At 39.8% G+C, this 10,959-nt stretch overlaps 2 protein-coding genes across 2 annotated transcripts; both read right to left on the bottom strand.

The window, feature by feature from the left end:
• Positions 1-2,201: 2,201 nt before the first annotated feature.
• LOC101303634 lies at positions 2,202-2,971 on the bottom strand. The gene is made up of 3 exons (XM_004305539.1): positions 2,798-2,971; positions 2,537-2,683; positions 2,202-2,429 (listed from the first exon to the last, which is right to left on the bottom strand). The coding sequence occupies exons 1-3, from the start codon at positions 2,969-2,971 to the stop codon at positions 2,202-2,204; spliced, it is 549 nt and encodes a 182-aa protein (XP_004305587.1).
• A 5,455-nt stretch (positions 2,972-8,426) lies between these two features.
• On the bottom strand, positions 8,427-10,561 carry LOC101303351 (N-acetyltransferase ESCO2-like). The gene is made up of 6 exons (XM_004305538.1): positions 10,365-10,561; positions 9,963-10,233; positions 9,789-9,884; positions 9,629-9,697; positions 8,850-9,193; positions 8,427-8,568 (listed from the first exon to the last, which is right to left on the bottom strand). The coding sequence occupies exons 1-6, from the start codon at positions 10,535-10,537 to the stop codon at positions 8,427-8,429; spliced, it is 1,095 nt and encodes a 364-aa protein (XP_004305586.1). The 5' UTR covers positions 10,538-10,561.
• Between the last annotated feature and the right edge of the window lie 398 nt (positions 10,562-10,959).

The raw sequence follows: 10,959 nt of genomic DNA, 5'->3' as shown, positions 1-10,959 counted from the left end.
ATTATTATATGTATAAATCATGACCCTTCTAGTTGAGATTTCTAGCTACGTCATTGTTGATCGGGGTTGGTGACTTCGATGATGGCACAATCACGGAGCATCTGGGCAAGGCCGACCTTGAGGCTGTAGGGGTTCAACTTATTCGTGGCGTCGGCAGCTATGTCGCTGGTGTAGATGCGATGGTTTGTGATTTGTGACGATGGGTTGAGGATTAAGAGGAGTTTTGAGGAATTTTTCTTGGTTGAAAAACGACGACTCGAGCGTATTTCATTTCATATACCTACGTATGAAATAAATACTTTATTGATGTTATTTTCTTCCACAAACCCATGGAGAGACCTTATTGAAGACCTAATGAGAAAATGAAGGTCCTTCGCCAAAAAAAAATGAGAAAATGAAAGTCAAGCAATAAAAAAAAAAAATTTTCTTCGTAGGTTAAGCAATAGAAAAGTTAGTAGAACAATATCTCCATGTGAGCCATTCTAATGAGGATTAGTTGAGGACTTTTCGGTTTATTTTACTTTTCGTTTTTATATCCACATCTTGACCGTTTAGTTTATAGGTATTTATGAGCAATTATTTCTGCAAATTTTCATGTTTGACAAATTTGGTTCGTCCATTAATATGAAATTTTCATGTTTGACAGATTTGGTTCGTCCATTAATATGATCTAGTTCGTTATCTTTACGATCACCAATATGGCTGAAAATTTGTATAAACGATCTACTTATGTAGACCTAAAAACTAAACGGATAAGATGCCAAAATGTGATCGAAAAACCAAAAAATCCTCAACTAATCCTCATTATAGAGGTCTTTATTAGAAGGACTCCCATCTCTTTGTACTTAAAGAGTTAATATGGAGTTATTCCAAAAAAAAAAATTAACATGGAGTTTCTACCTCATCTATTAATTTATTTATTTCTACAACGCCCCTTTAGCACACAAAAGGAGAGAGAGAGCAACAACACTTCTTTAACCCTGCTGCACAAAACCCAACAGATAATTGACCTACTACAAGACCACTTTGCCTGAGAGAAAGGTACCAACTGAGTTCAGTACGTCCACTCTTGAGGTAAAACAACATCAGGACGAAGCTGGTGATGCTCTTCGCCCATACCAGCGCAATTATTTATAGAGTTCCTTTGTTGAATGCCGCTAGTCTCTCGCTTATTTTTCAACCCTGTCATTGAACCATTAACCCAAAATGAAACTGTGATTCGAAAATTAAGCCAAGAGCAGAATAAGAGATAAATCATGTGACTAATATCACTCACAAATGTAAGCTGAGTACTCATCATCAGAAAAATTAGCATACCGACATGAATAATTGTTAACCATTGTGCATTGATCAATGACAATTACAGGATAAAATTCATTTCAAATTCTCAACATCACCTCAATTCCCAAGTAATGACCAAGACATACAACCATTTGCAAAAAAAAGAATTAACCATTGTCCATTGATCAATGACAATTACAGGATAAAATTCATTTCAAATTCTCAAAATCAACCTCAATTCCCAAGTAATGACCAAGACATACAACCATTTGAAAACAAAAGAATTAATAGCTTGTTTGGCTCTAAAACTGTTTCTAGGATTGGATTTTAAAAGCAACTATCGCGACAATGGAACAATATTCAAGGAATGATTATATTGGACATTTCATTGTTACTCATGCAACCTTAGCTAACACAATAGTGTTGAGTTGAAATAGATTGAGAAGCAATCCCACCAGTCCATATACCAAAACAGAGACTACATCAATGAAGTCCAGCCAAAACTATAAAATATTGGGTTCATCTCTGCAAAGAATTTAATATAGGATGTACTTGTAAGAGCAAATGAACACCACACTCAACAACCTTTCTGAACTAGGAAAGCAAATTATGAAGTTTCAACTTTACCAAAAGTTTAAAACAGCCATGGAAAAATAAAAGCAGAAATTTTGGTACTTTTTGCATAAAGTGATAAAACAGTGGTAAAATAAGCCCAGAAATAATCTGCAATTACTCCTAAACGCTCAACCAAAATCTGAAAATATACCTTAAACACAGTAATGTACATATTAACATCCTCACATGTCTTGACAAATATACTCATATAATGACAAATACCCAAATAAATGGCATTACCAAAAACACAGAAAAGTTGAAAAACCAAAACAAACAAAAATCAAAAACCTGCAAATGCTATGAAACTACTCACCAGGTTTCTTCTTGACCTCAGGACTCATGGTGGTTATGGTGGAAGCGGAAACCCTGGGAATGAAAACACCGGTACCACCGGAAACCCTCTCAAAAACACCCATTGGGGCAATCCCATTTCCCTGAAACTGGAAAAGGCGGTTTTGGTTTCCGATTTGGGCTTGGTTATGATGCATACTCAAACCCCTAGCTCTAGCTTCCAGAAAGCTACCATCACCAACCTGTAATAAATTGGTATCTCATCATACAGATTTTGTAACAAAACCATCATTTACTCATAAAGCTGGAAAGGAGCAAAAAGCTCTGAAAAGAACCAAAAGACATTTACCTGAGGAGGAACCGGGTTCGGGAACGGGTAGTGGTGAGAGAGCTCAGTCCCGGAAAGGTGAGCTCCACTCCCGTTGCAGAAGCCGCAGAGATAACTCCGGCAGTACTGAGAATCAAGATAACCGGTCGGAACCGGCGGTCTGAACCGCTGAAAAGACGAAGACGAACCATGTTAATTAGTTGGTCATGCAAAAGTCCTACACAAAATGCTAGAACAGCGCGTGCAGGCGCGTGTAATGTAGACCCTAAAAGAGTGATTAACCTGAAGGCCTAGACCGCGACGTTGTTTGAGCAAAGTGAGAGCGGCAAGCCTATGAGCGAGGTCGTCCATGGAGGAAAAACGACTCTGGAGGAGGTTAGACTCAGACGGGACGACGTCGTTGAAGAAAGTATCAGAAGAAAGCCACAGTCGAGCATGGTCTGGAAACTCGGCCATGCCTGAAATAATCTCAGAGACCCAGAAAACACAAAGAACACAGAAAAGCGAAGCTGGGTTTAAATGCGAGGGGAATTTCAAGGGGTCTGAAAAGCGGGATGTTTTTTTTTTTGGTTCTTTGAGTTTCGTTTACAACTGAGCGAGTGTGTTCCTCTCCTTCCCTGTTTAAATAAGAGAGAGAGTTACTAGGGGCCTGTTTGGATTCTTAATGAATACGAGTTTTTTCGGAAATTTCATTTACGAGTCAATGAGGAAAAGAGGGACGCGAGTTTCGAAGTATTTGCTGCGAAATTCATTTTGGCAAAAAAAAGGATATTGTGGGTCCAAACAAGGCCTTAGGTCTGTTTGGGCCTTTTCGCTCCACGACCCGTGACCACTCCGCACGCGCCACTCCGTATTCCTAGGCTCGTCGTGCCTCCACTACTCTGGCCGTATAGCCCCGTCGCTGCTCTACTCGGTTGTATTCTCGGGAGTAAGAGAGTGGAACCACTCGCGCATATCGGCTTGACGAGTGGAATTTGGGACACGTGGCGGCGGGTTTGAGGGGAGGTGGAGAACAGGTTTAGGCGGGAGAGTGTGAGGTGGGTACTAAAGAAAAGGCTGATACGTTTGCAGGAGTTGCAGGCACCAAATTGAAGCAAGGGATGCTAGGCTGCTAGCTATCAGTATCTGCTAGACTAAGACTGCTATGACTTCCTGATATGACTGAGAAGTGTCATGAGGGGGAAAGGGTATAGTGATATTGGCCTCATCTTATTAAAGCTGCACCTCTTTTGTTTTCAATCCCTTTTGTCACTTTTTCCTCTCATTTTCTTGTCATGAAGGATAGACCTCCGAAGTGAACGGATTCTGGAATAGAAATTCGGAGGAACTTGGACGATTCAGAGCTCACGAATATAATCGCTAATGACAGTTTAAAGAGTTCACGTGTAAAACGAACAGTCCGTTCAGAATTAACACGTTGAATGATCAGTGTTAGTTCAAAGTCACGTGTTAAACGATCGATATTTCCATTTAAATTCACATATAAGACAATTGTTATCGGTTTAGACATTTTGATTGTTTTGTGGAGCACATTTATTGATACGTTTAAAATATTTTCATCAGTATCTATTCAGAGTTACGCGTTGAATGATCGATATTTGTTTAAAATTTAAATGTAAAACCATACGTTATCAGTTTAAACAATTTGACTGTATTGTGCATCTCTTGATACGTCTAAAAGATTTACATGACATTTATGATTTTATAATATGCTCGAATTTCTAAATTTTAACTTCGCTTAGTGTTTAAGAAAGCTCTTGAGACAAATGTTAGAAACACTTTGTTCTTCGTTGTCCTTTGTCCTTAGTAGATCACAGGTTTTTGTGTTGTTCATATTTTTTTTCGGGAGGGGTTTTGGTTTATGTCCCCCTCTCCTTTTATGTACTCTTTTGTTTCTCTTTTTTCAATAAAATAACTGAAACCGGGCATAGGACTGAGCCTCTCAGCTTGGCTAGGTTTCAAATCCTTAAAAAAAAAATATATATATATATATATATGTTAGAAACTTAGAACCAACCAAATGTAGAGCTTTCAAGGCCATATGAGTATGAAGTGAAATGTGTAAAGCTAGAGAAAAGGATCTCAAGCAAAGTCATCAAGGCTAGAGCCTGGCTTTAACATTTACTTAATTATAGATGGATGGGAACTCATCCAAGCAAACGCAAAGAAGTTTTTTTTTTTTTTTCCATTTCAGGTAGCAACAGTGTTTCAATTCCAGCTTGGGGAATCACATTGAGAGCAAGCAATCTCAAAGACTAATTCAAACCTACATATATATAAGAAGAGGCCAACTAACTTCAAAAGACCCTACACTCTTTCCACTACTGGTTTGGTTCAACCTTCCCCATTACATGCCCATTCTTCACTTGCAAGCCTCAGACAAAAGGACCCAGGTAGGAACCAGGTCACCAAAAACCAACACTTCCACCTCCTGAACGATGCCGTCGAGTAGTTTAGTTACCCTTCTCCACAAGAGTACCCTTGCTCTAAATTAAGGTACACACTCCTTACCGTATACCACACCGCATAGTATTCACAATTCCACATAACTGTGTCATAAATTAAGAACCCCCAAAAGGTCCGATCTTTCTCAATTCGGATCCTTTATTAACGGGTGGTGGGTCGGGAAATTGGACCCGCGGGCGACCTGAACTGGATAGTGACAACAGGATCGTAAGCGCACCAATGGAACCCAACCTCCGTCCCTATCTCCTCAGCTCTGGAACATTCCTCACACACCACCACGCCACCTCCTCCTCCACCGTTACCGCCGCCGCTCTGGCCAAACCCAAACCCGGAAGCCCTTACCAGGCCCATGCTCATCAAATACCTCTCCTTTTCCATCTGCAACTCCCTGACCCGCTTCTCCCACCCGACCCGACCCACGAAAGGCATGCCCGACCGGACGTAGTTGATCTCCATGCCGCGCCTCAGGAACACGGCATTTTCAAGAGGGTTCTCCATGACTGGACCGGGGGAGTAATACGACGCCGTTTTGTAGTCGAGGTGGTGCTGACTGTTTTTTTGCCGGCGACGCTCGCGCTTGGTCCGCTTCAGGACGACGATGAAGAAGCAGTTGGTCTCGCGAGAGATGACGCTGAAGTTGATCTTGCTCGTGACGGGGATTCGCCGGCGGGACTCCGGCGAGGATATGAACACCGAAAACTGGTTCGGCGAGATTCCGATCTTCTGGCTCAGAACCGCCTGGAACCGCTTGAACTCCATCGCCGGGTAAACCACGACGTTTCCGATTTCCGACTCGCTCTCGCCGTCGCAGAACACCACCGGGAAAGAGATGGCCCCGATGGCCTCCATCATCTCTGGCACGATCATCGCCGGCGTGATGACGTCAGAACGTGATTGCGTCAAAGTCGAGAGGTGGAGAGAAAGAGAGAGCGATTTGATGGTTTTAGGTGGGGAGAGAGCTGAAGAGGGTCAAGGAGGGGGGTTTATATATTGGAGGTGTGGGGGTTTAGGTCTGGAATCGTAAATTCGGTAAGGCGGTAGGGTATTTATGGAATAAATGGATTAAAAGCCAGGCTTTGGGGTCGTATCTGCCAGAGCGCATGCCGTCTATGTGGTCAGTGTAAAACTTGGAGCCCAAGCAACTTAAAAAAAAAAAAAAAAAAAAAACTTTCATTTTGGTTGGCCTCATCTCATTATTTGTTTCTATTTTCGTCTACGTCTTTAATAAGAAAATACCTAATTAACCCTTGTAAATATATATGTCAGGTCTTTCCCTATGTACGTCATGGTTATTATGGTCATTATAAGACCAATTGATGAAAAATATAAAAGACTCTAAATAGGGAAATTATGGGAATCTTGGTAGTCAAGCTGAGTAATTTAGTGTCAGCTCCCAACTCACAAGAAAGTTCTTGGTGAGCAAGTAACTTCTTCAGCGTTTAAATCTCATTTTCCGGTAACTTCTTCAAGACGAATGGCCAAGTTAACAAAAGATGAAGTGAAGAAACAGTAGGTCAAAGAATCCACTCCTATCGATTCCAAGCGAGAATCCATGGGAATCTCTTTCATGATTTATTTTTATTCTTTTATGACGTCTTTTTTTTCTTATTAAACAAAAACTGATATTTCATTTATGATATTTCATTCCCTATCGACTTCTCTTTTTCTTCTTCTTTTTGTTTCTTTTATTTTCCTTTCCATATATATCTCATAAATTTTGAGGTTTATTATTATTATTATTTTTTTTTTTTGTAACAATAATGAGAAGTATGTCTTCTACTTGCCCACTTCATTTAGGATCTAGTGACATTGTCCCCTCTTAATAAGTAAGATTGCGAGTACGAGTCATGAAAAAATTATTTGTAGCATTTAAGTTATTTTTCTGATGAAAAAAAATATGTCTTCCACTTTTTTTAGATTCCAATAAAAGGTGAGAAAAAAATTGCGCTATTTTTTAAAGTTAGTGTTATTAACACATCATTTTGTGTTATTAACACACCTCATCTATAATGAGAACCAATCATGAAATAAATTTAAGTTGCAAGTTTGTAAATAAAATTGAAATGTGTAAATATGAAAATAGATAAGGTGTGTTAATAACATAAACGGGTGTGTTAATAAGACTAGCATTTTTTTAATCAACTTGGTTTTATTTAGGAGAGAAAGGAAATTAGAAGGAAGCGCCTCATGTGCGACCTAAACTATTATCTAAATGACAAGTTGGAAAACAAGAAGAAGGCAGCAAGTTGAGCCAAATCTTAGGCATGGAGAGGCTATATATGACCACAAGAAGTAATAGCATCGGCCGGGAAATGAGCTTCACTACGAGCTGGAGTTTGGATAATGTCTCTGATCGGGGATTTTAGACGCCAAGGGGTTCACAGTCACACTTTCCCAAAATGCAGTTGATCACAAGAGCAGAATCCCCTTCCAACGAAAGGTAAATTATGTTGCTCGAACCATAGAGCAGCTCGAATACAGTCCTTCAAAAGCAAAACACTTGGCAACATGAACATAGGCAGTGCGGAGACTAAATCATCAACATTAAGCTTGGCATACCCAGAAAGAGAGGGGGGATGCCACCTGATCAAGTCAAGAATGTTGAGCTTCTAGCAGGAGTAGGGTTATGGACTCTGTAGGCAGCACCAATAGAGGAAGATACATGGACTACAATAGCAGGAGAGAAGTCGACAGATCGAAAAATATGGTTGTTTGGAGCTTTCCAAATCTGCCAATAAATATTCTTCAGGTAATCATTAAAACTAGAAAAAGAGGTAGGCTTAGGAAGAGTGCCTGCAAATTCCACACATTGTTAGATATAGTACAAGAGTACGTGGCAATAGATGGAGTGACCCAAATCCTTATCAATCCACATGCAAGGTCTCATACACGTGGACAACATTTTATGTGACATGGAGTGCATGTGGCTTTTGGGCTTTACACGTGGACGTGAATAACCCACTCTAATATCATGATATGATAAAGTAGTGTAGGGTTCACATCTAAAACAAATTAACAATAGATAGAGTGACCCAAACTCTTATTAACCCACAAACAAAGTCTCATATTTCCGATGTGGGATTGATATCTCAACACTTTTAGTGGAACATCAAGTTTTCGCACTTTGTTGAGTACATCAAAATTAGGGTGATTAATGAGGTTACATTGTAACCCAGTAGACAACAGTCACAACATAATGAAGAAGAACCATTTGGGCTGTTCCACAAACAAATTCATCGTCATTCATCAATAACATAAGCATGTAGCAGTAAGTGTGCAGCAAATGTGTATTGAAGCACGTTTTTCATTCAACATTTTTCACTTAACAAATGTGTCTAAAAGGTTTTTGTTACAATATGTAGTAGGATCTTGACTGTGTGGGTAGATCTTCCCCAGAAAAGAAAATAAATAAGTTCAGCTCAGACTGCACAACCATTTCTGTGTTTTATGAGGCCACATTGTTTGTGTTGTACAATAAGAAATTTCCACCACCAATATAATTTGATACCAGTGCGTTTCCGGCCGATGTTAGTTGAGAGAATGCCAACTGAGAGTGCTCAAGGACAAGTCCCATGCAGAAATTTTTCCTGTGATGGAAAAAGAATTAAGAGACTAACCAAATGCTAATGAAATATGCATTAAGAGAGTAAACCAATCTTTTAGCTTACTGTTGTAAACGGCAGAGATAGACACATATACCACCAGTATCGCAGAAGAGAAAAACATAATATATCCTAGTTCCCAAGGACCTTATTCAGTTTGAGATATCATACAATTTATGGGAATCCTAAAATAAAAATAAAAAGAACTCCATCCCCAAAAGAACACATGTGAGAATTAAGATCAAGAACTTCAGTGTTTAAGTTACCTCAGGGCATCCAGTAAGTGGGTGGCTATGTGCTTTCTTCTGTTAGCTGGAGTGACCCAAATGGCTCTAATGCCGCAGACAGCGGGTACTGCTTCCTTTTCACAAATGATAGCACCCGTGAAGTACTCATTCAATGGTTCAGGAGCAGAAGGGGCTTTTCTAATGACTTCCCTCTGAAATTTGATTTCCCCAAACTGGAGAGAAAATAACTTTGTTTTATTTGTTGTTGCACTAGCAGAATTTGAACTTCCATCAACTGCAGACGATAGGACTTTGTGTGCTTTTGTTATAGGTTCAGCAACCAGACAGCCTACAATTCTTGCTGACAAAACAAACAGATACACCTGCAAACAAAAGGTGGGCGATAAAGTAGCGATGGAGAAGATATCTACTACAATACTAAATCATGTCATACAGAGAAAAACAGATACAAAACCATGCCCATTCTACTAAACTTGTCAAAAAAGATGGTTTACCAACTATATATTGCAACAATATAAATGCATAATATGCCAAAAAAAAATAAAAAAAATAGAAACCATAGCTCAAATGACCTGGCTGAGGATAGCTAAAGTATATAAGGAACTACAGCGATTAGCATTGCTTTAAAATTACAGGTCACCACTGGTTTTATACACATTCCAGAAAAATTATTGAATACGTTCAAATTTCAACAACTAATGCAGAAATTAATGGTACTTCAAGAACTTTAAGCCATTTGGTGTAACAAAAACTCATATAGCATGTTTCTAACAGACCAATTAACTATTCACAGTCACCTTAAACAACTTGGGCAGAATCCAGCCACTGCCAAGCTCAGTCTCCATCATTGTCACAACCTTCTCAACCTGCCACGATAAAATAGTAGTCCTATTAAGCTAATTGTTGAGCTTCCTTTGTCACAATCGTACACATTAGATCAACAAAAACAATGTTAACCTTGTTCCTCTGAGCAGGAGGATCACTGTCCAACACCAAAAGAATCCGACCACCTCCAACTTTAGGCTCATAAACAACCCTCTCATTGCACCAACCCTGCAAAACTGAATCATCAAATTGACATAACAAGCACCCAAATGAACCAAAAAAACACAAAATCTATAGCATTTGCACCTTAAATTGTATTCCGCGGGTGTAGTCATTGTGAAATCCCTTGTGAGCCTTCTCATCCTCTTGATCTCCAGTGACATACATGACCCCGCAAACGGCACAAGTGTGCAGAAGAAAATCAGACTGACCCAAGTCTAAATGGTACTGAGCATAGCTTCTCTTCTTGTTCTTGGTCACTGTCTTTCCCAATGCCATCGATTCCGGCCTCGGAGAGTCCACATCTGAAACGGGTGTCTTTGCCAATTGGCTATCCCTACCGCAGTCACTCCCCCTCCTTTAACACACAAAAGAGAAGATTGAAAGGGGACAAATAACAAAAAGGGTCAGTAAAAACCACATTAAACCCAATACCCAAGTAGATAAATAATGATTTAAGGTGAAATTAGAAGTGGGTTTCGCAAATACCATTGTGGGTTTGGAGCTCTTCGCTTGTAGGTGGACAACTGTTGGTGTTGCTTCTTTTCCCAGATGCTCAATTCGTCGTCTTCGTGGAGAATGGGAGATGGGTCTGCTGGTTTGGGTGAAACAGAAGAAGAAGAAGATGAGGGTTTGAAGAAGGTACTGATTTTCGATTGCATCGGATCAATGAAACGAGAGGAAGGTGATTTTGTGGAATTCTGGAATTAGGAATTTTGGGTTACACGCATTTTTATTTGTCGATTATTTTGAATTGGCGCCCAAAAGTCTGGGGCAGACAGTTAAATCAATTTTCCCGCCTAGCCTTACTCGGATTCGGCTTTATCGGGTCGGGTCATGGACTCGGGTACGAGTTTTGTTTTCATACGAAAAAAGACTAATGTTAAAGGTGGGAGTCTGCCTTTGCAAACCAAGAATTACCACATCAAAATCAAATGATCAAATGAAACAGCTCTAGAAGCATCACTACTGCATCATATGGGGAGGGATGGAGCGAAACATGGAGTTAAACTATAACCTTCTTCAAATTTATGGTTTAGAATTGTAAGCGCTCCTAATATCTCCAATTCGTTACCAGCTGTAC

Source organism: Fragaria vesca, linkage group LG6 (genome assembly GCF_000184155.1).
Source record: "Fragaria vesca subsp. vesca linkage group LG6, FraVesHawaii_1.0, whole genome shotgun sequence".
Lineage (NCBI taxonomy): Eukaryota > Viridiplantae > Streptophyta > Magnoliopsida > Rosales > Rosaceae > Fragaria > Fragaria vesca.
Note: the sequence above shows the minus strand (reverse complement) of the source record. Positions and strands in the feature narration are given on the sequence as shown.

What these genes read in the sequence shown, in the direction of transcription:
- LOC101303351 (XM_004305538.1), bottom strand. Translation starts at nt 10,537, where the DNA reads ATGCAATCGAAAATCAGTACCTTCTTCAAACCCTCATCTTCTTCTTCT. An exon ending in AGAGCTCCAAACCCACAATG is followed by an intron (nt 10,234 to 10,364) that starts GTATTTGCGAAA and finishes TGTGTGTTAAAG; the next exon opens with GAGGGGGAGTGACTGCGGTA. An exon ending in CTCCTGCTCAGAGGAACAAG is followed by an intron (nt 9,698 to 9,788) that starts GTTAACATTGTT and finishes TTATCGTGGCAG; the next exon opens with GTTGAGAAGGTTGTGACAAT.
- LOC101303634 (XM_004305539.1), bottom strand. Translation starts at nt 2,971, where the DNA reads ATGGCCGAGTTTCCAGACCATGCTCGACTGTGGCTTTCTTCTGATACT. An exon ending in GTCGCGGTCTAGGCCTTCAG is followed by an intron (nt 2,684 to 2,797) that starts GTTAATCACTCT and finishes TCGTCTTTTCAG; the next exon opens with CGGTTCAGACCGCCGGTTCC. An exon ending in CGAACCCGGTTCCTCCTCAG is followed by an intron (nt 2,430 to 2,536) that starts GTAAATGTCTTT and finishes AATTTATTACAG; the next exon opens with GTTGGTGATGGTAGCTTTCT.